This window comes from Oncorhynchus tshawytscha, linkage group LG02 (genome assembly GCF_018296145.1).
Source record: "Oncorhynchus tshawytscha isolate Ot180627B linkage group LG02, Otsh_v2.0, whole genome shotgun sequence".
Taxonomy (NCBI): domain Eukaryota; kingdom Metazoa; phylum Chordata; class Actinopteri; order Salmoniformes; family Salmonidae; genus Oncorhynchus; species Oncorhynchus tshawytscha.
This window is the reverse complement of record NC_056430.1, coordinates 38552357-38576525: the sequence shown is the minus strand read 5'-3', so window position 1 is coordinate 38576525 and position 24169 is coordinate 38552357. Positions and strand designations below refer to the sequence as shown.

At 41.4% G+C, this 24169-nt stretch overlaps 2 protein-coding genes across 4 annotated transcripts; both read left to right on the top strand.

The window, feature by feature from the left end:
* The first annotated feature begins 1593 nt into the window (after nucleotides 1-1593).
* LOC112216049 (arginyl aminopeptidase (aminopeptidase B)) lies at nucleotides 1594-13858 on the top strand. 2 transcript variants are annotated; one of them, XM_024375664.2, is made up of 11 exons: nucleotides 1594-2103; nucleotides 6972-7112; nucleotides 7520-7671; nucleotides 8396-8512; nucleotides 8764-8999; nucleotides 9419-9532; nucleotides 9725-9837; nucleotides 11709-11817; nucleotides 11956-12180; nucleotides 12398-12540; nucleotides 13262-13858. In XM_024375664.2, the coding sequence occupies exons 1-11, from the start codon at nucleotides 1720-1722 to the stop codon at nucleotides 13418-13420; spliced, it is 1893 nt and encodes a 630-aa protein (XP_024231432.2). In that variant the 5' UTR covers nucleotides 1594-1719; the 3' UTR covers nucleotides 13421-13858. The 2 variants fall into 2 exon arrangements, with proteins under 2 accessions (XP_024231432.2, XP_024231441.2); XM_024375673.2 differs by lacking the exon at nucleotides 6972-7112 and adding an exon at nucleotides 6772-6912 and having other exon boundaries at nucleotides 1595-2103.
* A 143-nt stretch (nucleotides 13859-14001) lies between these two features.
* On the top strand, nucleotides 14002-23120 carry LOC112216058 (NADH-cytochrome b5 reductase 1). Of its 2 annotated transcripts, XM_024375687.2 has the most exons (9): nucleotides 14002-14220; nucleotides 16712-16858; nucleotides 19339-19411; nucleotides 19698-19804; nucleotides 20066-20195; nucleotides 20715-20798; nucleotides 20916-21001; nucleotides 21190-21289; nucleotides 21974-23088. In XM_024375687.2, the coding sequence occupies exons 1-9, from the start codon at nucleotides 14206-14208 to the stop codon at nucleotides 22144-22146; spliced, it is 915 nt and encodes a 304-aa protein (XP_024231455.1). In that variant the 5' UTR covers nucleotides 14002-14205; the 3' UTR covers nucleotides 22147-23088. The 2 variants fall into 2 exon arrangements, with proteins under 2 accessions (XP_024231455.1, XP_024231464.1); XM_024375696.2 differs by lacking the exon at nucleotides 16712-16858 and having other exon boundaries at nucleotides 21974-23120.
* Nucleotides 23121-24169: the final 1049 nt, after the last annotated feature.

Genomic DNA, 24169 nt, shown 5'->3' with positions numbered 1-24169 from the left:
TACAAATATTTACGTCTAGTTGCATGTTTTCATAAGCTTTGGTCCCAGGAAAACATAGGATTTCTCATTTGGGTCCTTAAGGACCACTGGCATAAGCCAGTATAGTATGTATTACATATACAGTGCTTCGAATTGTGGCTACCTATGGAATGGGTGGGGTAAAAAGCCAGCAACACTGTGTATTATTCAAAGCCCCATGAAATGACACCATACATGTACATTTTATATATCCGACGTAAGTATTTCCTACAATACTTTTACTGCGGCACCCAGATACGGACCCTACTAAATATTCCCTAATGTAAAAACGGCCAGCTCATCTCCTTTTCAAGACCCCAAATGTTTTTATTTTTTTAAATAAGGTCTTGGCAATCATCATTTTATTAGCCAATCAGCAGCCTTTTTCCCCGGGACTTATTGTAATACTGGACCAGGCAGGGCCTCAGGCAGTCTGTAGTTTTTGTTCTGCTGACCAACCGATGTTTGTCTCCTGCTTATTCTCAGTGGTGTAAAGTACTTAAGTAAAAATACGTTAAAGTACTACGTTTTTTTGTTGTATCAGTACTTTACTATGTATACTTTACTATTTATACTAGTTTTACTTTTACTTCACTACATTTCCAAAGAAACATTATACTCCATACATTTTCCTTTACACCCAAAGGTACTCCTTACATTTTGACAGGACACGCACTTATCAAGAGAGCATGCCTGGTCATCCCTACTGCCTCTGATCTGGTGTACTCACTAAACACAAATGCTTTGTTTGTAAATTATGTCTGAGTGTTGGAGTGTGCCCCTGGCTATCCATCAATAAAAATACAAATGAAATAGTGGTGTCTCGTTTGCTTAATATAAGGAATTTGAAATTATTTATACTTTTACTTTTGATACTTAAGTATATTTTAGCAATTCCATTTAATTTGGATACTTAAGTATATTCAAAACCAAATTCTTTTAGACTTTTACTCAAGTAGTATTTTACTCTGTGACTAACTTTTGTCTTTTTTTTAAATGTATCTTTACTTTTACTCAAGTATGACATTAGAGTACTTTTCCACCACTGCTTATTCTACCACCTGAGAAAAATGTTATTTTCTTTCAGATGTTTTATTGTGCATGCAGTTAAATAAGCACAATTAGTATCACAGAGAGTGGTGTTGTGTGTGTGGATCTTCATTAAACCCTTGAACTGGAACTACTGCTTCCTTGTGTTCTGAACGGACACCCTGTGGTGGTTGCTACCGGCCTAAAATCCAGCACCTACATTTTCCATCCCTTTTTATTGGATTCTTTAACACCCCATATTTTTCTCCTACAATACTTCTACTGCGGAACCAAGAATAGTGTTTGCTCTATAAACCAATATGTATTCCATATACAGTGATTCGCATTGGTGGCATTTATTGGACCATGGAACATGTTTTAAAAGCCAAATGTCACTTAAATATTAACAAATATGAATCATTGTAATTTATTTTTCATATATCATGAATTAAACAGGTTATTGACACTTTTCTACTATTATGCGGGGACTTTTATTTTGAAGATTTCCGTGACCCAGAAGTACTTTTTTTGTGTGTTGATGCTGGAGAGGTGCAGCTGTTGGATGCCAATCGCCGATATACACCCCACCGAGGAAGAAGAAGAAGCGGTGCAGCCAATCGTTGGAGGAAGACTCACGTTTACCCAGTTATTCTTGCTGTAGGCTACTAAAATATGGAAAAATCTCTCAAACTGCACTCCGATCTAGCAGAGGACGTGGCTACGTCTTCGAGCTTTCGTCAATTTAAGATAAAACACTTCCACTTGGATCTAAGCGTGGACTTTGAGAAGAGAACTTTGAGAGGAACTGAAACGCTACAGCTGAAATGCATCCAAGATTCTCAAAGCGAGCTACTGTTGGACATTCATCCCTCCCTCTCAATGCAAGAGGTGTCCTACTGCCGAAGTGAAGATGATTCGGATTCAGTGAAAGTAGAATTCATAACGCGCAATTTCACCAGTTATGGCACCACACTGGTTGTAAAATTCCCAGCACCATGTAAAATTGAGGAACAGTTTCGAGTGGTGGTCAAGTTTCTTGCATCCGATGGACCAGGGGTAAGTGAATGTCATTCAGCCTTCGTAACTAGAGTCAGTTTACCTAGCAACAACAACACTAGCTTGTTACTTCCAGATGATTGGTTACCAAGAATGTATTTCTATTTGAACCTATACAGAAGAAAAATACAAACACAACATGTAAAATGTTGGTCCCATTTTTAATGAGCTGAAATACACTTTATTTTTAAATATTTATTTGACATACGCACAAAAAGCTTATTTCTCTAATTTTGTGCTCAAATTTGTTTAAATCTCTGTTAGTGTACATTTATTTCTCCTTTGCCAAGATGATCTATCCACCTGACAGGTGTGGCATATCAAGAAGCTGATTAAACAGCATGATCATTATACAGGGCTGGGGACAGTAAAAGGCCACTAACATGTGCAGATTTGTCACAACACAATGCCACAGATGTGTAAAGTTTTGAGGGAGTGTACAATTGGCATGCTGACTGCAGGAATGTCCACCAGATTTCTTCACCTGCAGGATCATCTGAAACCAGTCACACAGACAGCTGATGAAATTGAGGAATAACTGAGGAATATTTCTGTCTGTAATAAAGCCCTTTTGTGGGGAATAATTATTTCTTATTGGCTGGGCCTGGCTCCCCAGTGGGTGGGCCTGGCTCTCAATTGGGTGGGCCTATGCCCTCCCAGGCCTATGGCTGCTCCTGCCCAGTCATGTGAAATTCAAAGATTAGGGCCTAATGAATTTAAATAAATTGACTTTTTTCCTTATGTGACCGTTCGCCTCGATTCGGTTTTATGTAGAAAAATGTGAATTAATTTTTAAATATTTTTTTAAATGTTGGATAAAAGTAGAGACTGGTATATCATACACTGCAGTTGAAGAACAATGGAAAAGTAATTCTGCTTTGAAAGTTCATAAACTTGTAACCCCACTTTTGAGAAAATGGTCCTGGAATGTTTTGGCACACCTACTGGAGAGCTCTTCTTTGTCTACATCCATTCAGCATCATTCACACCTTCTTAGCCTCACCCGTCTCTTTAAGGATTCACATGCGAGGCCATGTGTTAAACAGAGTGAGTAGTTTAGTAAACAACCAAAGATTAAGACTAAAAGTGGTAAAAGTAGTGGCCTACAAAAAGGAAAAATTCCAGGTAACAATACACTATCTAGTCCTTGGCCTGTATCCTAATCTGATTTTGGTGCAGGTCATGTTGTTCTTCACATTACCTTCTTTGGTAACGCACACTATATCAAATATGATCTAACTTTATAAGTCACATCCACAGGATACAGAAGGTGTAAACTGTACAGTTAAATGGTTACTTGCGCAGTAGCAATATAAAAAAGTGTCCAGATACAAATATTTTATAATTATTAGATGATGCTTACCTGACGCACATGAAATACAATAGATGGCCATAAGCACCGCCAGACACACCTGGCTAACTTGACGGGTCATGTAATCATCTGTCGAAGTGGAGTCTTGTTTAGTCATGTAGCTCGCTAGCTAGCTAAGCAATGGACTGGCATAATCCGAACTCATACGACTACCTATACAAATGTTGTCATAGCTGTAGTATGAATCTGCAGGTAGCTAAAGCTAACAACTAGGTTATCTGATTCAAATAATATTACTACACAGATCATACACATAACGTTCCATAACTAGCTAACAGTACTCTTTAACATTCAATGAAAACGACTGACAAAATTAAAAACGTATAATATCTTAAAATGTAGCTAGACTCTTACCCGTCCGTATACATGGATGAACACTTCACGGTAGACTGGAACCATTTAACTCTGTTTTGTTTGTAGCTACATCTTGTTTGGCCAGCATTGTGTCAAGTCACTGCGGTTTACACTGACTTTGGCGTGAGCAGAAAGTAGCCCATCACTTTTTCCAACTGATCTGTCGATTTAGCAGCTGCTAAATTCAGGGCGTCAATGTTGTTGAGAAAGGTCCTTTCTACCGTGCCGTTTTTTAAATTATGAACTGTAACTCAGTAAAATTGTTAATTGTTGCGTTTTTTTTTGTTCAGTATATTTAAAACCGTAAAACGTTTTTTTCTTTTTTCAAATTAGATCAACTCTGTTGGCTATACATTATATTCATAGTCTGCAACGTTTCATAGTTTTTAGTTTCACATTTCTTGGAAGTATGCACTCCATTTGGAAATTATTCAGACCCCTTGACTTTTAACACATTTTGTTAAATTACAACCTTATTCTAAATTGGATTATGGCATTGCCCCCCTCAATCTACACACAATACCCCATGTATTACAAATAAACATACACTACCGTTCAAAAGTTTGGGTTCATTTAGAAATGTCCATGATTTTGAAAGAAAAGCCATTGTCCATTGAAAATAACAATTGATCATAAATACAGTGTAGACATTGTTAATGTTGTAAATGACTATTGTAGCTGGAAACGGAGGATTTTTAAAGGAGTATCTACATAGGCGTGCGTACAGAGGCCTATTATCAGCAACCATCACTCCTGTGTTCCAATGACACGTTGTGTTAGATAACCCAAGTTTATCATTTTAAAAGGCTAATTGATCATTAGAAAACCCTTTTGCAAGGATATTAGCACAGCTGAAAACTATGGTGCTGATTTAAAAAAGAAAACTGGCCTTTAGACTAGTTGAGTATCTGGAGAATCAGCATTTGTGGGTTCGATTACAGGCTCAAAATGGCCAGAAACAAAGCACTTTCTTCCTAAACTCGTCGGTCTGTTCTGAGAAATGAAGGCTATTCCATGTGAGAAATTGGCAGAATAGAAAGAGGAGTGGGAGGCCTCGGTGCACAACTGAGCAAGAGGACAAGTACATTAGAGTATCTAGTTTGAGAAACAGACGCCTCACAAGTCCTCAACTGGTAGCTTCATTAAATAGTACTCGCAAAACATCAATCTCAACGTCAACAGTGAAGGAGGCGTCTCCAGGATCCTGGCCTTCTAGGCAGAGTTGCGAAGAAAAAGCCATATCTCAGACTGGCCAATAAAAATAAATGATTAAGATGGGCGAAAGAACACAGACACCGGACAGAGGAAGATTGGAAAAAAGTGTTATGGACAGACAAATCTAAGTTTGAGGTGTTCGGATCACAAAGGAACATTCGTGAGACGCAGAAAAAATGAAAGATGCTGTAGGAGTTCTTGACGCCATCTGTCAGGCATGGTGGAGGTTATGTGATGGTCTGGGGGTGCTTTCGTGGGAGATTTGTACAGGGTAAAAGGAATCTTGAAGAAGGAAGGCTATCACTCCATTTTGCAACACCATGCCATACCCTGTGAACGGCGCTTAAGTGGAGCCAATTTCCTCCTACAACAGGACAATGACCCAAAGCACAGCTCCAAACTATGCAATAACTATTTAGGGAAGAAGCAGTCTGCTGGTATTCTGTCTGTGCTGGCCACTCCATTATAGTCACCGGATCTCAACCCTATTTTGCTGTTGTGGGAGCAGCTTGACCGTATGGTACGTAAGAAGTGCCAATCCAACTTGTGAGAGGTGCTTCAGGAAGCATGGGGTGAAGTCGCTTCAGATTACCTCCACAAATTGACAACTAGAATGCCAACGGTCTGCATGGCTGTAATTGCAGCAAATGGAAGATTCTTTGACGAAAGCAAAGTTTGAAGGACACAATTATTGTTTCAATTAAAAATCATTATTTATAACCTTGTCAACGTCTTGACTATATTTCCTATTCATTTTGCAACTCATTTCATGTATGTTTTCATGGAAAACAAGGAAATATCTAAGTGACCCCAACTTTTGAACAGTAGGCACATGACAGCCTGCTTGGAGTTTGCCAAAAGACACCTAAAGACTCAGACCATGAGAAACAAAGATTATCTGATGAAGCAAAGATTGAACTCTTTGGCCTGAATGCCAAGCCTCACGTCTGGAGGAAACCTGACACCATCCCTACGGTGAAGCATGGTGGTGGCCGCATCATGCTGTGGGGATGTTTTTCAGCGGCAGGGACTGGAAGACTAGTCAGCATCGAGGGAAAGATGAACGGAGCAAAGTACAGAGAGATTCTTGATGAAGACCTGTACCAGAGAGCTCAGGACCTCAGACTGGGGCGAAGGTTCCCCTTCCAACAGGATAATGACCCGAAGCACACAGCCAGACAACACAGGAGTGGCTTCGGGACAAGTCTCTGATTGTCCTTGAGTGGCCCAGTCAGAGCCCGGAGTTGAACCCGATCGAACATCTCTGGAGAGTCCTGAAAATAGCTGTGCAGCAACACTCTCCATCCAACCTGACAGAGCTTGAGGATCTGCAGAGAAGAATGGGAGAAACTCCCCAAATACAGGTGTGCCAAGCTTGTAGTGTCATACCCAAGAAGACTCTAGGCTGTAATCACTGCCAAAGGTGCTTCAACAAAGTACTGAGTAAAGGGTCTTAATACTTAAGTAAATGTAATAATTCAGTTTATAATGAATAACTGTGCAAACATTTCTTAATCTGTTTTTGCTTTGTCTTGATGGGATATTGTGTGTAGATTGAGTATTTTTTGTTGTTATTTAATCCATTTTTGAATAAGGCTGTAACGTAACAAAATGTGGAAAAGGTCAAGGGGTCAAAATATTTGACGAATGCACTGTACATAAGTGCAACAAATGAGTGCCTATTCATGAACTGCACCATCCTCATTAAACCCAGCATACATTTGTAGATATCATGGCTGGAGCCTGCTCAGACTGCCGAAAAGAAAGAGCCTTTCCTCTACACCTCTGGCTTCCCTGTGCTGAACCGCAGCCTGTTTCCTGGCTTCCACACCCCCATGACTAAGAGCCCCTACTCGGTTGCTGTGAAGGTAAAGTGTGCCCCTACCTCTACACTCAAACCCTGGTCTTTGCCCCCCTGACCCACTAGGTGTGCTGGCTGGATCCAGAGCAGACAGCTGGGAAGGCCAAGCCTTACGTCTTCACCCAGGGCCAGGCTGTGCTCAACCGCTCCTTCTTCCCCTGCTTTGACACGCCGGCCATCAAGAGCACCTACTCGGCCGCCGTGAAGGTGAGCCCCTGGACTGGACTCTGACTGAGCCAATGTCCATGGGAGGATAACCACAGAGTCATTGCTGTCTCACAATCTTTTTATTTTTGCAGGATAATTAAGCTTCTGTGTTTTTCCTTTTTGTCATTCACATCTTTTTTGTCTATTATCCTGTTTATTCTATTTTGCCCTGTCATTCAACTTCATGTGCTTTGCCTGGTGTGTTGTGTTCACTCGTTTTTCAATACTTAAAGCACTTTGAATTATAGGTCTAGTATTAACACACATTGATGAAAAAGCTCTTAATGTATGGTGGGAACCTCACCTTATCCACCATTCCGACTACTTTGTCTGTATTAGTAATGGATATTGGTACCATTATCGATCATGATGACTCTGTCCGAAGACTGCCCTGTCTGCCTCCACAGGTTCCTGATGGTTTCACAGCAGTCATGAGTGCCAGTAAGGGAGAACACAGGATGGCAGACAACACGTTCCTGTTCACCATGGAACAGCCCATCCCCTCCTACCTGGTGGCCTTGGCTGTAGGAGACTTGGTTTCTGCGGAGGTGGGGCCAAGGTGAAAGAGTCTACGTTGCCTTTAAAAAAAAAAGTTTTATTTAACTAGGCAAGTCAATTAAGAACAAATTCTTATTTACAATGACGGTCTAGGAACAGTGGGTTAACTGCCTTGTTCAGGGGCAGAACGACAACTCTGGGATTTGATCTAGCAACCTTTTGGTTACTGGCTCAATGCTCTAACCACTAGGCTACCTGCCGCCCCTGGTAGCCTTGGATAGGTCCCAGATCTGTTTGTGCTGTTGATTTGTTTGTGCTTAAGCCAAATATGACAATTCCAAAAGGAATTGTCAAGAGATCAGAAATAGACTGGCACCCATGCTAGGCCTCTAAATCTTGTGACAGTTTGACAATTTGTTTTGGTCAAGTAAGGGGCGTAATTTGATAGTGTGACGCATTCTGCTTCTAGTATGGACCTCACCTAACCTCACGGTAGGTACAAGACAATATTCCTCTCCTGTCTAAAGCATTTACTGATAACAACCTGGGCGTGTTGGTCATTGACCCGCAAAATGCATTCTCTGTGTCAGACTGAGTAGAGAGATGAGAATCAAAAAGCAGGGTGAATGTTCAACTTGAATGAAGTTTGAACTTGAATGAAAACTGCACTTGCTACTTATGGGCCATATAATGCTGCTGAAGAATGTGCTTTGAAGAACATGCATGATAGTGTTTGCCTATGGAGTTTCAATGCTTGGTAGTAATTGTAAATCTGTATCTTTTAGGACCCGAGTATGGACAGAGCCATGCCTGCTGCAGGCAGCCAAGCAGGAGTACGACGGAGTCATCGAGGAATTTCTGGTTGTGGGGGAGAAACTATTTGGACCCTACGTCTGGGGAAGGTGAAATTCCCCAAATAACAATATGGTCCAATACTTCAGTGGTCAGTCAACAACCCTGGTTCTGAAGCGCTACAGGGAATGTAGGATTGATTGATTAGTTGAATCAAGTGTCTTAGTGCTAGGCTAGAATAAAAAATGCACACGGTAGCTCTTTCCATGACTAGGGATGGTGACCACTGACTTTGCGCTTGCAGTGTCATGACTTATTCTGCTTATAAACATACAGCTACATAATTGGTTCGTCCCCTCAGGTATGATGTGCTGTTCATGCCACCGTCATTCCCCTTCGGGGGTATGGAGAACCCCTGCCTCACTTTCGTCACCCCCTGCCTCCTGGCCGGAGACCGCTCACTGGCTGACGTCATTGTGCACGAGATCTGCCACAGCTGGTTCGGTAATCTGGTAACCAATGCCAACTGGGGTGACTTCTGGCTCAACGAGGGCTTCACCATGTACGCCCAGCGCCGGGTGTGCAGGGAGATCTACGGTAAGAGACTGTCAATCAATCAAATTGAATTTATAAAGCCCTTTCTTCATCAGCATAGTACATCACTTTGTCACAGTTTGTCTACTGTAGACCAGGGCTCTCCAACCATGTTCCTGGAGAGCTACTGTCCAGTTGGTTTCACTCCAACTTTAATCAAGTGCCCCTAATTCTAATAATTAGCTGGTTTATTAGCTGAATCAGGTTAGTTACAACTGAGGTTGGAGTGAACCTACAGGAAGGTAGCTCTCCAGAAATAGAATTGGCGAGCCCTGCTGTAGCAATGTATGATGGGCTCATCCTCAAGTCTCACAACTCTTTCCATTTGAAAGTAAACTGTAGTTGTCTACACAACTATTTGTGCACACCTGTCTGTCTTATCACTCTCAAATCCCTGATGTCTATTGTGTTGTTATTTGTAGGAGAGGCCATCACTAGTCTGGAGGCAGCGACTGGGAGGGCTTTACTCAGACAGCACATGGACAACACCGGAGAGGACCACCCTCTCAATAAACTGCGTGTGAAGATCAAACCAGGTCAGACTGCTTACATTTACCCTTGACTGCTAAGGCCAAAACCAATTCCATTAGTAGCCCAGTGGTCTTAGTTTAATTAGTAGTTAATCTGACTGAGATTTGCCTATGGAGCTGTAGACCCAATAGAACTGATACACTTGATCATGACTGCTCAAGTTAAAGCAAAACATTTTATTTTCTCCCATCCCTCAGGTGTTGACCCTGATGACACTTACAATGAGACGCCTTATGAGAAGGGCTTCTGTTTTGTCTCTTACCTGGCCCACCTGGCTGGAGACCAGAGTCACTTCGATGCCTTCCTAAAGGTTGGTGTTGCTTCTCATTCTACGGTGCCTTCAGAAAGTATTCATACTCCTTGACTTATTCCACATTTTGTTGTTAAAGCCCGAATTAAAAATGTATTTAAATATGTAATTTTAATGACAAAGTGAAAACATGTTTTTTGAAATGTTTGAACACTTATTGAAAATTTAAATACAGAAATATCTATTCACACCACTTTGCTCTGACACTCCAAATTGAGCTCCGGTGCATCCAATTTCCTTTGATCATCCTTGAGATGTCACTACAACTTGATTGGAGTCCACCTGTAGACAATTCAGTTGTTTGGACATGATTTAGAAAGAAACACACCTGTCTATATAAGCAGTGGTGGAAAAGTACTAATTTGTCTTTACTTGAGTAAAAGTAAAGATGCATTAATAGAAAATGACTCAAGTGAAAGTCACCCAGTAAAATCATACTTAAGTAAAAGTCTAAAAGTATTTGGTTTTAAATATACTTAAGTATCAAAAGTAATTGGACCATTTTCCTGTCAAAATGTAACGAGTACTTTTGGGTGTTACGGAAAATGTATGGAGTATAAAGTACATTTTATTTTGGAATGTAGTGAAGTAAAAGTTGACAAAAATATGAATAGTACAACAAAACTCTACTTAAGTAAAAATACTTTAAAGTACTACTTAAGTACTTTATACCACTGTATATAAGGTTTTACAGTTGAACGTGCATGTCAGAGCAGAGACTATACCATGAATTCCAAGGACCAGTCTGTAGGCATATATCTGGGGAAGGGTATAAAACTATTTCTAGAGTGTTGAACGTTTCCAAGAGCACAGTGGTTGCCATCATTTGAAAATTGGAAAAATATGGAACTACCCAGACTCTGCTTAGAGCTGGTCGTCCGACCAAACTAAGGAACCGGGCAAGAAGGACCTTGGTCAGGGGGGTGACCAAGAACCCAATGACCACTCTGACAGAAGGTTCCTTGGCTGAGATAGGAGAACCTGCCAGAAGGACAACAGTCCCTACAGCACTTCACCAATCTGGGCTTTATGGAAGAGTGGCCAAATGGAAGCCACTCCTGAAAAAAAGGCACATGATAGCACGCCTGGAGTTTGCAAAAGGACACGTGAATGAATTCACGTGGCAAAATATTCTGTGGTCTGATGAATTTTTAAAAAAACTACTTGGCCTGAATGCAAAGCACTATGTCTGGCGAAAACCAGGCACAGCTAATCACCCGTCGAACACCATCCCTACTGTGAAGCATAGGGGTGGTAGCATCATACTCTGGGGATGTTTTTCAGCGTTAGGGACTGGTATGGATAAAGGGAACAATAAATGGAGCCAAATACTGGCAAATCCTTGATGAGGACCTGCTTCAGAGTGAAAATGTTACATTCCAACAGGAGAATGACCCCAAGGATATAGCCAAAGCAATGCTGGAATGGCTTCAGAAAAGGTCCTTGAGTGGCCAAAGCCTAAACATGAAACCCATTGAAAGACTGCTAGGTGTGAATACTTACAGTACCAGTCAAAACTTTGGACACCTACTCATTCCAGGGTTTTTCTTCTATTTTCTACATTGTAGAATAATAGTGAAGACATCAAATATGTGAATATTTGGGAACTCCTTCAAGACGGATGGAAAAGCATTCCAGGTGAAGCTGGTTGAGAGAATGCCAAGAGTGTGCAAAGCTGTCATCAAGGCAAAGGGTGGCTAATTTGAAGAATATCGTTTTTTGGTCCTTGACTATTTTCTACATTGTAGAATAATACCAAACTAAAGAAACTCATTCCAGAGTATGTGTCAACTTTTGACCTGTCTGTCTGTCTGTGTCTGAGTGAGCGAGCGAGGGCAACAGTCTGACATGTGGGTGTTTTCTTCTCACAGGCCTACATTGACAAGTTCAAATTCCGCAGTGTTATGGCAGAGGACGCTCTGGAGTTCTTCCTGGAGTATTTCCCTGACCTGAAGAAGAAAGGAGTAGATATGATTAAGGGTAAAACACAGTAGATGCTTTTAGAGTGTTGGATTGGCCTTTTAGGGTCGTATTTGCCTTTTTAGAATGAGTATTTAAGCTTGGAAGTGAGTTTGCTGTTACAAACTGACCTCACTCTCCTTGTGGTCTCTTTGCTAGGTCTGGAATTTGATAGCTGGCTCAATGTGCCCGGTTGGCCTCCCTACCTCCCTGACCTGTCGGCTGGCAAGAGCCTGATGAAGCCTGCTGAGCAGCTGTCAGAGCTGTGGGCTGCCGAGGTCCTGGATATGGCCAGCATCAAGAAGACCAACATCCAGGCATGGAAGACTAACCAGGCTGTCTACTTCTTGGAAAAGATCATAGAGAAGTCCCCACTCCCTAGAGGTAGGACACGATGGTAACAACACTTCTGTACTGATATCCTTAGCACAATCGTTGTTATGAAGATGCATGTGATTCACCCCAATTCCTCAGTGTGTGGATCTCTATTCTTTTTTCATTACTTTACTTTTTGTAACTTGCACCTGCAAGTCTGGATGTGCGTACACTACTTTTGAAATGAGTCACACCAATGATGTACCATCCCTCCGACTTTGATAAGGTAATATGGAGAAACTGGAGGAGCAGTACCCTCACATCGTGATGTCAAACAACGCTGAGCTACGACTGCGCTGGGCCCAGATCGTCGCCAAGAATTATCACCAGCCAGGATATCAACATGTGCGCAGCTTCCTCAGCTGCCAGGTCAGAAAAACAAATGTTTGGTCCTCAACTATCAATTATAGGGCCTCCCGAGTGGCACAGCGGTCTAAGGCACTGCATCGCAGTGCTCGAGGTGTCACTACAGACTCGAGTTCGATCCCAGGCTGTGTTACAGCCGGCCATGACCGGGTGACCCATGAGGCGGCGCACAATTAGCCCAGCGTTGTCCGGGTTAGGGGAGGGTTTGGCCGGCCGGGATGTCCTTGTACCATCGCGCTCTAGTAACTCCTGCTGGGCGCCTGCAAGCTGACTTGGTCGCCAGTTGTACGGTGTTGCCTCCGACACATTGTCGGCACAGCGGTCTAAGGCATTGCTTCGAACCTGGCTTCCGGGTTAAGCGAGCAGTGTGTCAAGAAGCAGTGCGGCTTGGGAGGGTCGTGTTTCGGAGGACACATGGCTCTCGACCTTTGCCTTTCCCGAGTCCGTACAGGAGTTGCAGCGACGGGACAAGACTAACTACCCAATTGGGGAGAAAATGGTTAAAAGTACAAAATAATAACCACAAATTATAGTATTTGTCAGGCACATTTTGTTTAGGCTAGTTTGTTTTATTATAGTAAATATAATATATTTATATGTGTGTGTGATATACCAAGTGTATTTTTATAGTGTCCGTTTAAAGCTAAATTAGTATTTTTCAGGTGTCTGAAACAATCATGTAAATAGTAGTTTTTTAGCATATTAAATTGTATCTTGCTCCCAGGGGAAACAGAAGTACACACTGCCTGTGTACCGTGCACTGTGGAATGGATCAGAGGAGACCAGGGCTTTGGCCACAGAGATCTTCAGTGCCACCTCCCATCAGCTCCATGTCAACGTCCGCAACTACGTCAAGAAGATCCTTGCCTGTGCGCCATCATAGGAGCTGAACATGAGATCCAGAGTCTAGTCTCACTGACCCTGGCCTAGAGATATAATAGAGGAGTAGTAGTCTTACCCAGTACTTTCAGATGGCCTCCTTTATTTAAATGTACTGTACCAGGTTAGATTGAGATGCCAATATCATCTAGCTTGGTCAGTGGTTACCAAGGAAAAGAGGCCAATTTACATATTTTACGGCATTTTTGGTATTTACGCAGGCCAGCCTTAAAGGCTCTGCTGTGGGTATGTCTTACTTTAAAGTACTTACTGTGGGAGGGCATACAACTCATTTAAGTAGTATTGGTAAAAAAAAATGAAGGGAAAATAAAAGTAGGTATTACTTTGATGTATTGAGTATGTAAACCATTGAATATGCTTTTTTTCACCCAAACTAAGCTGTATTTTAAATGTTCCAAACAGTAAAAGTACATTCTTCTGATGTAAATCTAGTAATTGGTTTTCAAGATTCAATGCATCTTCTTGATTTCGTTGCATATGCCATTCACAGCATACTTTATTTTACTACCTTTTATGGCAGAATATTTCATTTCACTTGAGAACAAAGCTGATGTATACTCCTTGCAGTAGTATCATAATCGTGCTGCTGTAAAATTGGGTTGGTTTTCCTCTTCTCCCCAACGGAAGTTGGACAAATTTGGTGTAACCGCTAAATACGCCCTCCCATCAACTCAATTCTTTGGGTGTGCCTTCACTGATAAATTATAGCTAGCCAAGTACATCTTCGCTTCAACAGTATAACCTTGCTCTGGGGAATTCAGAATCGCCATGAAGTACGCATTGGTAAGGATATCCTGTCGTTTAAATAAATTATTTCCGGTGTTGCTTGTCTGCGTACAGTAGCTACTTTAGCTAGTTACGTTTTCAAGCAGAACCTGATAGCCAGTCATAAGGTTGCTTGCTACCTAACTAGTCAGCTAGTTTGCGGTATTTTGTTATTAAACAGAGAGAGTGGGAACAAAGCACTGCAGCTGTCAGAACTTCTATTCCCTGAACCATTCAAATTTAACTCACATTTGTAGATTTGGCGCTGACATTGAACTGATTAGAAAATAACTAACTAGTGACTCATGTTGTAAACTTGTGCAAGTGACTCATCTTGCCTAGCTGCCAGCCAAGCAACCAACTGCTGGTACATGTCACCGCAGCCTTTGCCGCAAGCAATGCTTTTTTTTAACCATAGAGAATTCCAGATACCATCATAGTTGTCAAATTTTGTCTGACAGTGGTTGTATTTAAAAAGCAACTACACTGTCAGTGACAAATGTCACCAGGAAGACTGCTATTTTGTTCATTCTGAGACTATGCCTGACAAAGTCAAATCAAATCAAATGTATTTATATAGCCCTTTGTACATCAGCTGATATCTCAAAGTGCTGTACAGAAACCCAGCCTAAAACCCCAAACAGCAAGCAATGCAGGTGTAGAAGCACGGTGGCTAGGAAAAACTCCCTAGAAAGGCCAAAACCTAGGAAGAAACCTAGAGAGGAACCAGGCTATGTGGGGTGGCCAGTCCTCTTCTGGCTGTGCCGGGTGGAGATTATAACAGAACATGGCCAAGATGTTCATAAATGACCAGCATGGTCGAATAATAATAAGGCAGAACAGTTGAAACTGGAGCAGCAGCACAGTCAGGTGGAAGTTGAAACTGGAGCAGCAGCATGGCCAGGTGGACTGGGGACAGCAAGGAGTCATCATGTCAGACACAAAGTGTCTTGAAAAAATAATGCCAAGAGTGTGCAAAGCTGTCATCAAGGCAAAGGGTGGCTAATTTGAAGAATCTTTTTTTAACGTATAATAGCAGAAAATATGCAGAATGAAAACCGTTTCAGTGCCTTAAGTCTTAACACATTGACTTAAACATTTGCTTGTGTTACAACCTGTATTTAAAATGAGGGGAAATTAGATTTTCGTTCACTGGCCTACACACAATACCCCATAATGTCAAAGTGCAATTGTTTTTTAAAATTTAAAATTTGTACAAATTCATTTAAAAAATGAAATGCTGAAATGTCTTGAGTCAGTAAGTATTCAACCCATTTGTTATGACAAGCTTAAATAAATCCAAGAGTAAAAATCACAAGTTGCATGGACTTGGTGTGCAATTACAGTGTTTAACATGATTTTTGAATGACAACATCTCTGTACCTCACATTACAAACACTGATTCAACCACAAAGACCAGGGAGATTTTCCAATGCCTTGCAATGAAGGGCATGGTGAAGTTATTCATTACGCTTTGGATGGTGTATCAATACATCCAGTCACCACAAAGATACAGGCGTCCTCCCCAATTAAGTTGCTGGAGAGGAAGGAAACCGCTCAGGGATTTCACCATGAGGCCAATGGTGACTTTTTAAAATAGTTACGGAGTTGATTGGCTGTGATAGGAGAACTTAGGATGGGTCAGCAACATTGTAGTTACTCTACAATACTAACCTAAATGGCAGAGGGAAAAGAAGGAAGCCTGTACAGAATGCACCCTGTGTGCAATAAGGCACTGAAGTAGAACTGCAAAGAAATGTGGCAAGAAATGAACTCTGTGTCCTGAATACAAAGCTTTATGTTTGAAGCAAATCCAACACATACTCATGCATTCAAGCATGGTGGTGGCTGCATCATGTTATGGGTATGCTTGTCATTGGAAAGGAATAGGGAGTTTTTTAAGATACAAACGTAATAGATCTAAGCACAGGCAAAATCCTAGAAGAAAACTGGTTCAGTCTGCTTTCAACAGACACTGGGAGACAAATTCACCTTTCAGCAGGACAATAACCTAAACCACAAGGCCAAATATACACTGGAGTTGCTTACCAAGACGACATAGAATGTTCCTAGTTACAGTTTTGACTTGAATCAGCTTGAAAATCTATGGCATGACTTGAAAATGGCTGTCTAGCAATGATTAACAACCAACTTGACAGAGCTTGGAGAATACATTTTTAAAAAGGGCCAAAAATATTGAACAATCGAGGTGTTCAAGGCTCTTCGAGAAAGACTCACAGCTTTAATTGCTGCCAAAGGGGATTCTAACATGTATTGACTCAAGGGGTTGAATACTTGTCTAATCAAGATATATTAGTGTTTTATTTTACATTACATAGTATGTTGTGTAGATCGTTGACAAAAAATGACAAATCCATTTTAGTCCCACTTTGTGTAACAACAAAATGTGGAAAAAGTCAAGGGTTGTGAATACTTTGAAGGATTTGTGATTGTTATTATTATAACACAAAACCTTCTTTCTCTCTTGTGTGTATATATATATATATAGTCCACGACGGTAGCTGTGACTGCTGGGGCGGTAGTGCTGTCCACTGTGGGCATAATTGTAGCCCTCTATCTAGGCAAGAAGAAGAAGCCTCCAGTCACCTTGCTTGACCCTACTCAAAAATACCACCTAACACTCATCGATAAAGAGGTACTGTGGGCTATTGAAACAGATACTTGTATCAAATTAATTATACATTTTTGGTCTGTGCTTCAGAGGCCTGTGCCTAATTCATATATGTACTTCATGGAAATAATTTTTGTCTTAACATTTTACCGAATGTTGGTAGTAGTTGTTCTTCCACACCGACCTGTTCTTCCACACCGACCTCGATAAAGCATTTCTGTATGGACATAGCTTTGTGTATGGGAGCATTGTCATGCTGAACAGGAAAGGGCCTTCCCCAAACTGTTGCCACAAAGTTGGAAGCACAGAATTGTCTAGAATGTCATTGTATGCTGTAGCGTTAAGATTTCCCTTCACTGGATCTATTCCTCCTCCACCAAACTTTTCAGTTGGCAATGGGGTAGGTAGCAATCTCCTGGCAATCCGCCAAACCCAGATTTGTCCGTCGGATTGCCAGATGGTGAAGCGTGATTCATCAATCCAAGTAACGTGTTTCCACTGCTCCAGAGTCTAGTGGCGAGCTTTACGCCACTCCAGCCGACGCTTGGTATTGCGCATGGTGATCTTCAGCACTTCCAGTTGACCGGGTCAGCTGTAGCTGGGTTGAAATTTGACGAACTGACTTGTTGGTAAGGTGGCATCGTATGACAATGCCACGTTGAAAGTCACTGAGCTCTTCAGTAAGGCCATTCCACTGCCAATGTTTGTCTATGGAGATTGCATGGCTGTGTGATCCATTTTTATACACCTCTCAGCAACGGATGTGACTGAGGTAGCCAAATCCAGTCATTTAAAGGTGTGTCCACATACTTTTGTATATATTGTTGAAGTCAGAAGTTTACATACACTTAGGTTGGAATCATTAAAACTCGTTTTTCAACCACTCCACAAATTTCTTGTTAACAAACTAGTTTTGGCAAGTCGGTTAGGACATCTACTTTGTGCATGACACAAGTCATTTTTCCAACAATTGTTTACAGACAGATTATTTCACTTAAAATTCACCGTACCACAATTCCAGTGGGTCAGAAGTTTACATACACTAAGTTGACTGCACCTTTAAAATGCTTGCATAATTCTAGAAAATGATGTCATGGCTTTAGAAGCTTCTGATAGGCTAATTGATATCAGTTGAGTCAATTGGAGGTGTACCTGTGGATGTATTTCAAGGCCTACCTTCAAACTCAGTGCGTCTTTGCTTGACATCATGGGAATATCAAAAGAAATCAGCCAAGACCTCGGAAAAAAATGGTAGACCTCCACAAGTCTCGTTTATCCTTGGGAGCCATTTCCAAATGCCTGAAGGTACCACGTTCATCTGTACAAACAATAGTATGCAAGTATAATGGGACCACGCAGCTGTCATAACGCTCAGGAAGGAGACGTGTTCTTTCTCCTAGAGATGAACTTACTTTGACGCGAAAAGTGCAAATCAATCCCAGAACAACAGCAAAGGACCTTGTGAAGATGCTGGAGGAAACCGGTACAAAAGTATTTATATCCACAGTAAAACGAATCCTTTATTGACATAATCTGAAAGGCCGCTCAGCAAGGAAGTAGCCACTGCTCCAATACCGCCATTAAAAAAGACCGACTATGGTTTGCAACTGCACATGTGGACAAAGAGAGGACATTTCTCCAAAAAGTACAACGGTCTGATGACACATTAGTAGAACCTTTTGGCCATAATGACCATCGTTATGTTTGGAGGAGAAAAGGGGAGGCTTCCAAGCCGAAGAACACCGTCCCAACTGTGAAGTACGGGGTGGCAGCATCATGTTGTGAGGGTGCTTTGCTGCAGGAGTGACTGGTGCACTTCACAAAATAGATGGCATCACGAGGTAGGAAAATTATGTGGATGGAAAATGACGTGGATATATTGAAGCAACATCTCAAGACATTAGTCAGGAAGTTAAAGCTTGGTTACAGATGGGTCTTCCAAATGGACAATGACCCCAAGCATACTTCCAAAGTTGTGGCAAAATGGCTTAAGAACAACAAAGTAAAGGTATTGGAGTGGCCATCACAAAGCCCTGACCTCAATCCTATAGAAAATTTGTGGGCAGAACTGAAAAAGCGTGTGCGAACAAGGAGGCATACAAACCTGACTCAGTTAACACAGCTCTGTCAGGAGGAATGGGCCAAAATTCACCCAACTTATTGTGGGAAGCTTGTGGAAGGCTACCCAAAACGTTTTACCCAAGTTAAACAATTTAATGGCAATGCTATCAAATACTAATTGAGTGTATGTTAACTTCTGACCCACTGGGAATGTGATGGAAAAAATATAACAGCTGAAATAAATCATTCTCTCTGCTATTATTCTGACATTTCACATTCTTAAAATAAAGTGGTGATCCTAACTGACCTAAGACAGGAAATCCTTACTAGGATTAAATGTCAGGAATTGTGAAAAACTGATTTTAAATGTATTTGGCTAAGGTGTATGTAAACTTCCGACTTCAACTGTATAGTGTATGCATGGCTCTATGGCCTCTTCTTAGGTGATCAACCATGATACTCGCAGGTTTCGCTTTCGACTTCCCTCAACAGAACATATCCTGGGACTCCCTGTAGGTAAGTCTTCACTTGCACATTGTTCTTTCTGGGTTTTGTCAAGTGACCATTTGATCATTAATGATTTATTTTGTAGAATTCAGTTCCATTAATCTAAGTAGTCCTTTATCTCACCAGCATAATAACTAGACTCGCAACGTAATACTTGATTTGCGTTCCTGGAATGCTCTCTACTGTATGAGTCATTTAGCAGAACAATCAGAGGATGAAGCCACACCCAATGACCCTAGCATTATTTTAAGTCAGTGTTGACTTTGTTTCTAACCACCTTATTTGTTTCTTCTAGGGAATCATGTATACCTCTCTGCCCGTATTGACGGCAGCCTGGTAGTCAGACCATATACACCTGTGTCCAGCAACGACGACAAAGGATATGTTGATCTGGTTGTGAAGGTATGTATGGCTTGTCCAAGCAATCCTATATCATATTCTGAATATGTACACACTAGTACTATCAAACCTGGGTCTGTATGTATCAAGCATCTCAGAGTAGTAGTGCTGATGTAGGATCAGGTTCCCTTTGTCCATGTAATCTTATTATTTGTGATCTAAAATTAAAAACGGATCCCTAAATCAGCACTCATATTATGAGAATCTTGATACATACAGACCCTGATCTGCAAAGTGTATTTCATGGATAAAATTTCTCCCCAGATCTACTTCAGGAATGTGCACCTCAAGTTTCCTGATGGGGGGAAGATGTCCCAATACCTGGAGAGTTTGCAGCTGGGAGACGTGGTAGACTTCAGAGGACCAGGAGGCCTGCTGGAGTACAAAGGACATGGTACAGCCAGTCTGCTGCCTGGCACACCCTCCCTCTGATATTTACAAAAATGATGTGTCCCAAATGGTACCCTATTTCCTATATAGTGCATTACTTTTTACCAGGGCCCATAAGAATCAGGTGCCATTTGGGGGGGACACCTAGTCTCCAATGGAATGGGTGTTTTTAGATTTGTGTGCTAAAGTGTGGTGTGGCTGGCTGAGACTGACCATGTGTGTACATACTTGTTTTCAACCATAAGTCTACTGAATAAGTCAGCAGTACTTGTGTTATGTGTAATACCTCCAAGTATTCACATTTTGCAACTTTCATGCCCCAAATGCTCCAGAAAAGCACTGCATAAAGAATATAATTGTACTGTATTGCCACTGAAATGTATTATTAGATGATAATGGACACACCCAAAAACTGTCTTCCATTTTGGACAAGATAGCTCCCCAAGCACACATTGGAAAAGGAAAGTAATTATTGTGTTGGCTTAGTTGTTGTCTCATTGCTTTCTCCCATTAAATTCAACAGGGCAGTTTGCAGTTCAGACAGACAAAAAGTCTCCTGCTGAGATAAAAGTTGCCAGTACTGTGGGTCTGATAGCTGGAGGAACAGGTGAATCTTCTTTTTGCAACCCTGCCCTCTGAACTTAAACACTTAAATGTTGTCTAAGAACAGGTAAATGTAGAGTGCTTTTAGTTCCTGGTGCTGAACTCCCTTCCCTGTCTGTAGGCATCACCCCTATGCTACAGCTGGTGCGCGCCATCATGAAGGACCCCAGTGACAGCACCACCTGCAGCCTGCTGTATGCTAACCAGGTGTGTGGCCGCAGCTCACACTGGTCTCTCCTAAAAGACTTTTAATATCATCTCTATAAATAAAGGATAGATAAATGCTTATGACTAGCATCACTGTGGATGTAGCTCATAGGCTTGCTTAGGTTGAGAGATAACACTGAACCAGACACATATGTTAACTGTGTGTGTGTGTGTGTATATGTGTTCAGACTGAGAAGGACATCCTGCTGAGGGATGAGCTGGAGGAGGTCCAAGTCCGACACCCAGACCGCTTCAAGCTGTGGTTTACAGTGGACAGGGCACCCGAGGGTATGTCGTTTATGGCTTTTGCTTGCATTGCTTAAGTGTTGGCATTTCAGAAGTCTTAACAAAATGTGTAAATTTGTATTATCGTTTTGAATTAGTATTCATTGTGTTTATTATGCCACAATAGTTTTTCAGACTGCTGAAAAGCTAAACCTGGCGGTCTCCCTGCACAGACATGTAACGTTACCTTAGAGCCTATTTGCACCAGAGACTCCAGTATATGCACCTTGTAAATTATTTGCACTGACTACCCACAAATCCAACCCTTACAGACACATACACAGAAGCACCCATTAACACACACACACATTCACACTCAACTCATATACACACACATTCATCGCTGCTGTTCTAATATATACTATTGATTTCGCTGCAAGTAGCCTAGTGGTTAGTGTTGGGCCAGTAACTGAAAGGTTGCTGGATCGAATCCCAGAGCTGACAAGGTAAGTCTGTCATTCTGCCCCTGAACAAGGCAGTTAACCTGCTGTTCCCCGGTAGGCCATCATTGTAAATAAGAATTTGTTGCCTGACTTGCCTAGTTAAATAAAGGTTACATTTAAAATGTACCAAAAAAACTGCTTTAAACTATATGTGACAAATACATTTGATTTGATTTGAATCCTTATGCATAGCGGTACTTGTTTGCGATCCCATAATTGAATAAGATTCATTTGTGTGGCTCAGGCTGGGAGTACAGTGAGGGCTTCATCAACGCAGACATGATCCAGGAGCACCTGCCGGCCCCCAGTGACGACACCTTGGTGCTCATGTGCGGTCCGCCCCCCATGATCCAGTTTGCCTGCAACCCTAACCTGGACAAGTTGGCCTACCGGCAGAGTCAGCGCTTTGCCTACTAGTCTCCAGCCTAGGGACTCTCCTCCCAGCCACCCCCGGCCTGGGCATTCTCAATTCAACAAGGACATCAATTCAGTGTTAGACTTAAGCTGGAACTACTGCTTGAGAACCAGCATCTCTCTATAGAATATTCGGTTAAAACTATTGCAGAGTTCCGGGACCTAAACATAAACAATACCTGCACCCAAAATGAGTAACGGCTCCTATTTCAGTCCACTAGAAGCACTGAATCAGTCTACTGCCAAAACCCCCATCTGATAAGTGCAGACATGCCCTCTTATATATCAGGTTGATCATTAAATGCTCACTTGCAACCAAAGTCCTACCTTTGTATTATTGGCCTCCACTAAGCTCTGCCTCCATCCCCTGCTGATGGCTACAATTGATTGGGCCCTGTGTATTTTTAGGTGAGCTGTTGAGGCTTTGATTTATTATTGATGTTCTTACCCTTGCACGTTCTTCCTAAGAACAGGACAGCGAGAACAGACCCTAGAGATAAAGCCACATACTGAACTGCATTACGCCCAGGGGTGCAGTGCTGAATATGAGAAGGCCGCCCAGGCAGCATTGCTTTAAATGCACACATGACAAATTATATGCACTTAAGTATTTCAGCTTCTGCAGAGATGCATTATACTGTATTTTGGCATCTGCTTTGAGTGTTACAAATATATACAGTGCCCTTTGTATTTACTGGGATGTTGACAATTTTGTTGTTATTTTGGCTCTGTACTCCAGAACTTTGAATTTGAAATGTTACAATGACTATGAGGTTAAAGTGCAGACTGTCAGCTTTAATGTGACTTTTTGTACATCGTCCTCTCATTTTAGGGGACCAAAAGTATTGGAACAAATTCACTTGTGTGTATTAAAGTAGTCTCAAGTTTAGTATTTTGTCCAATATTCACAGCAATCGATGATTAAATTAAGCTTGTGACTCTAAACATGTGTTGGAGTCATTTGCTGTTTGTTTTGGTTGTGTTTCAGATTATTTTATGCCCACTAGAAATTAATGGTAAGTAATGTATTGTCATTTTGGAGTCTTTTATTGTAAAAAATAATGTTTCTAAACACTTCTACGTTAATGTGGATGCTACCATGATTATGGATAGTCTTGAATGAATTGTAAATAATGATGAGTGAGAGACTCAGATATCATAGCCTCCCCTGATATTGAAATAGTGAGAGGTTAGCATGTCTTGGGGGGGTACGATATTTGTATGTCTGTATTTTTCTCATCATTGTTCAAGGCTAATTCAAGACTATCGGTAATCATGGTATGTTTCCCATTAGCAAATGTCTAAGTGTTCAGTCAGAATGAGTGAGCACAATTATTAAAGGTGCTTTTTGTATGCCTGTGCAAATGTTTGATATATTATACTTTCAGAGTTTTATCTGCAATGCACTACTACACTCGTTGTAAAATGTATTCTGTGTTTATGATGAGAGAGAAACGAACATTTTTGGCAGCGTTTCAAATTGCTTCCACTCAGACATGATCCATCCTGTTCTGTTTAAGCATTATGCTGATCGATTCCTTAGATATTATCCCTGGTTGCAAAAAAAGTGTATTGAGGAAAACAATCATTTGTACACCTTCAGTTTGCTGGAACAATGTAGCTCTGGTTGTGGCAGTTGAATGCTGTCGCAAAGAGGAGTCGTCTGCATGGTCCATATTCTGGGACAGAGTGGGAGTTGGAAATGTTCTTCTAATTCCACTGCCTACACTGTTGACAGGGATTAGGGATTACTGAGGATTGGAGATGCTGAATTGCTGTTGGTTTGGGTGTAGGAGTAGCTCTCTGTCCACAAGGATGCTGGATGAGGATTTTTTTAAATTTTATTTAAGTTTATCTTGTGCTGCTAAAATGTGGCGTCGGCAGCTACAATTTTTAACATTGTAAAGTACAAGTAACGTTCATGTGGGTTCGTGCAGGCACTATTATGGAGGTAATGCGATTCCACTGAATCATTAATAGCAGAAGCACGTGCATGACCTGGGAATAGAACATTACTATTTTTAGC

Excerpts from the sequence above, each read along its gene's own strand:
- LOC112216049 (XM_024375664.2), top strand. The coding sequence starts at position 1,720 with ATGGAAAAATCTCTCAAACTGCACTCCGATCTAGCAGAGGACGTGGCT. Across the intron at positions 9,000-9,418 it reads GGTGTGCAGGGAGATCTACG|GAGAGGCCATCACTAGTCTG; the intron begins GTAAGAGACTGT and ends TGTTATTTGTAG. Across the intron at positions 12,181-12,397 it reads GAAGTCCCCACTCCCTAGAG|GTAATATGGAGAAACTGGAG; the intron begins GTAGGACACGAT and ends GACTTTGATAAG.
- LOC112216058 (XM_024375687.2), top strand. Across the intron at positions 19,412-19,697 it reads TATCCTGGGACTCCCTGTAG|GGAATCATGTATACCTCTCT; the intron begins GTAAGTCTTCAC and ends TGTTTCTTCTAG. Across the intron at positions 19,805-20,065 it reads ATGTTGATCTGGTTGTGAAG|ATCTACTTCAGGAATGTGCA; the intron begins GTATGTATGGCT and ends ATTTCTCCCCAG.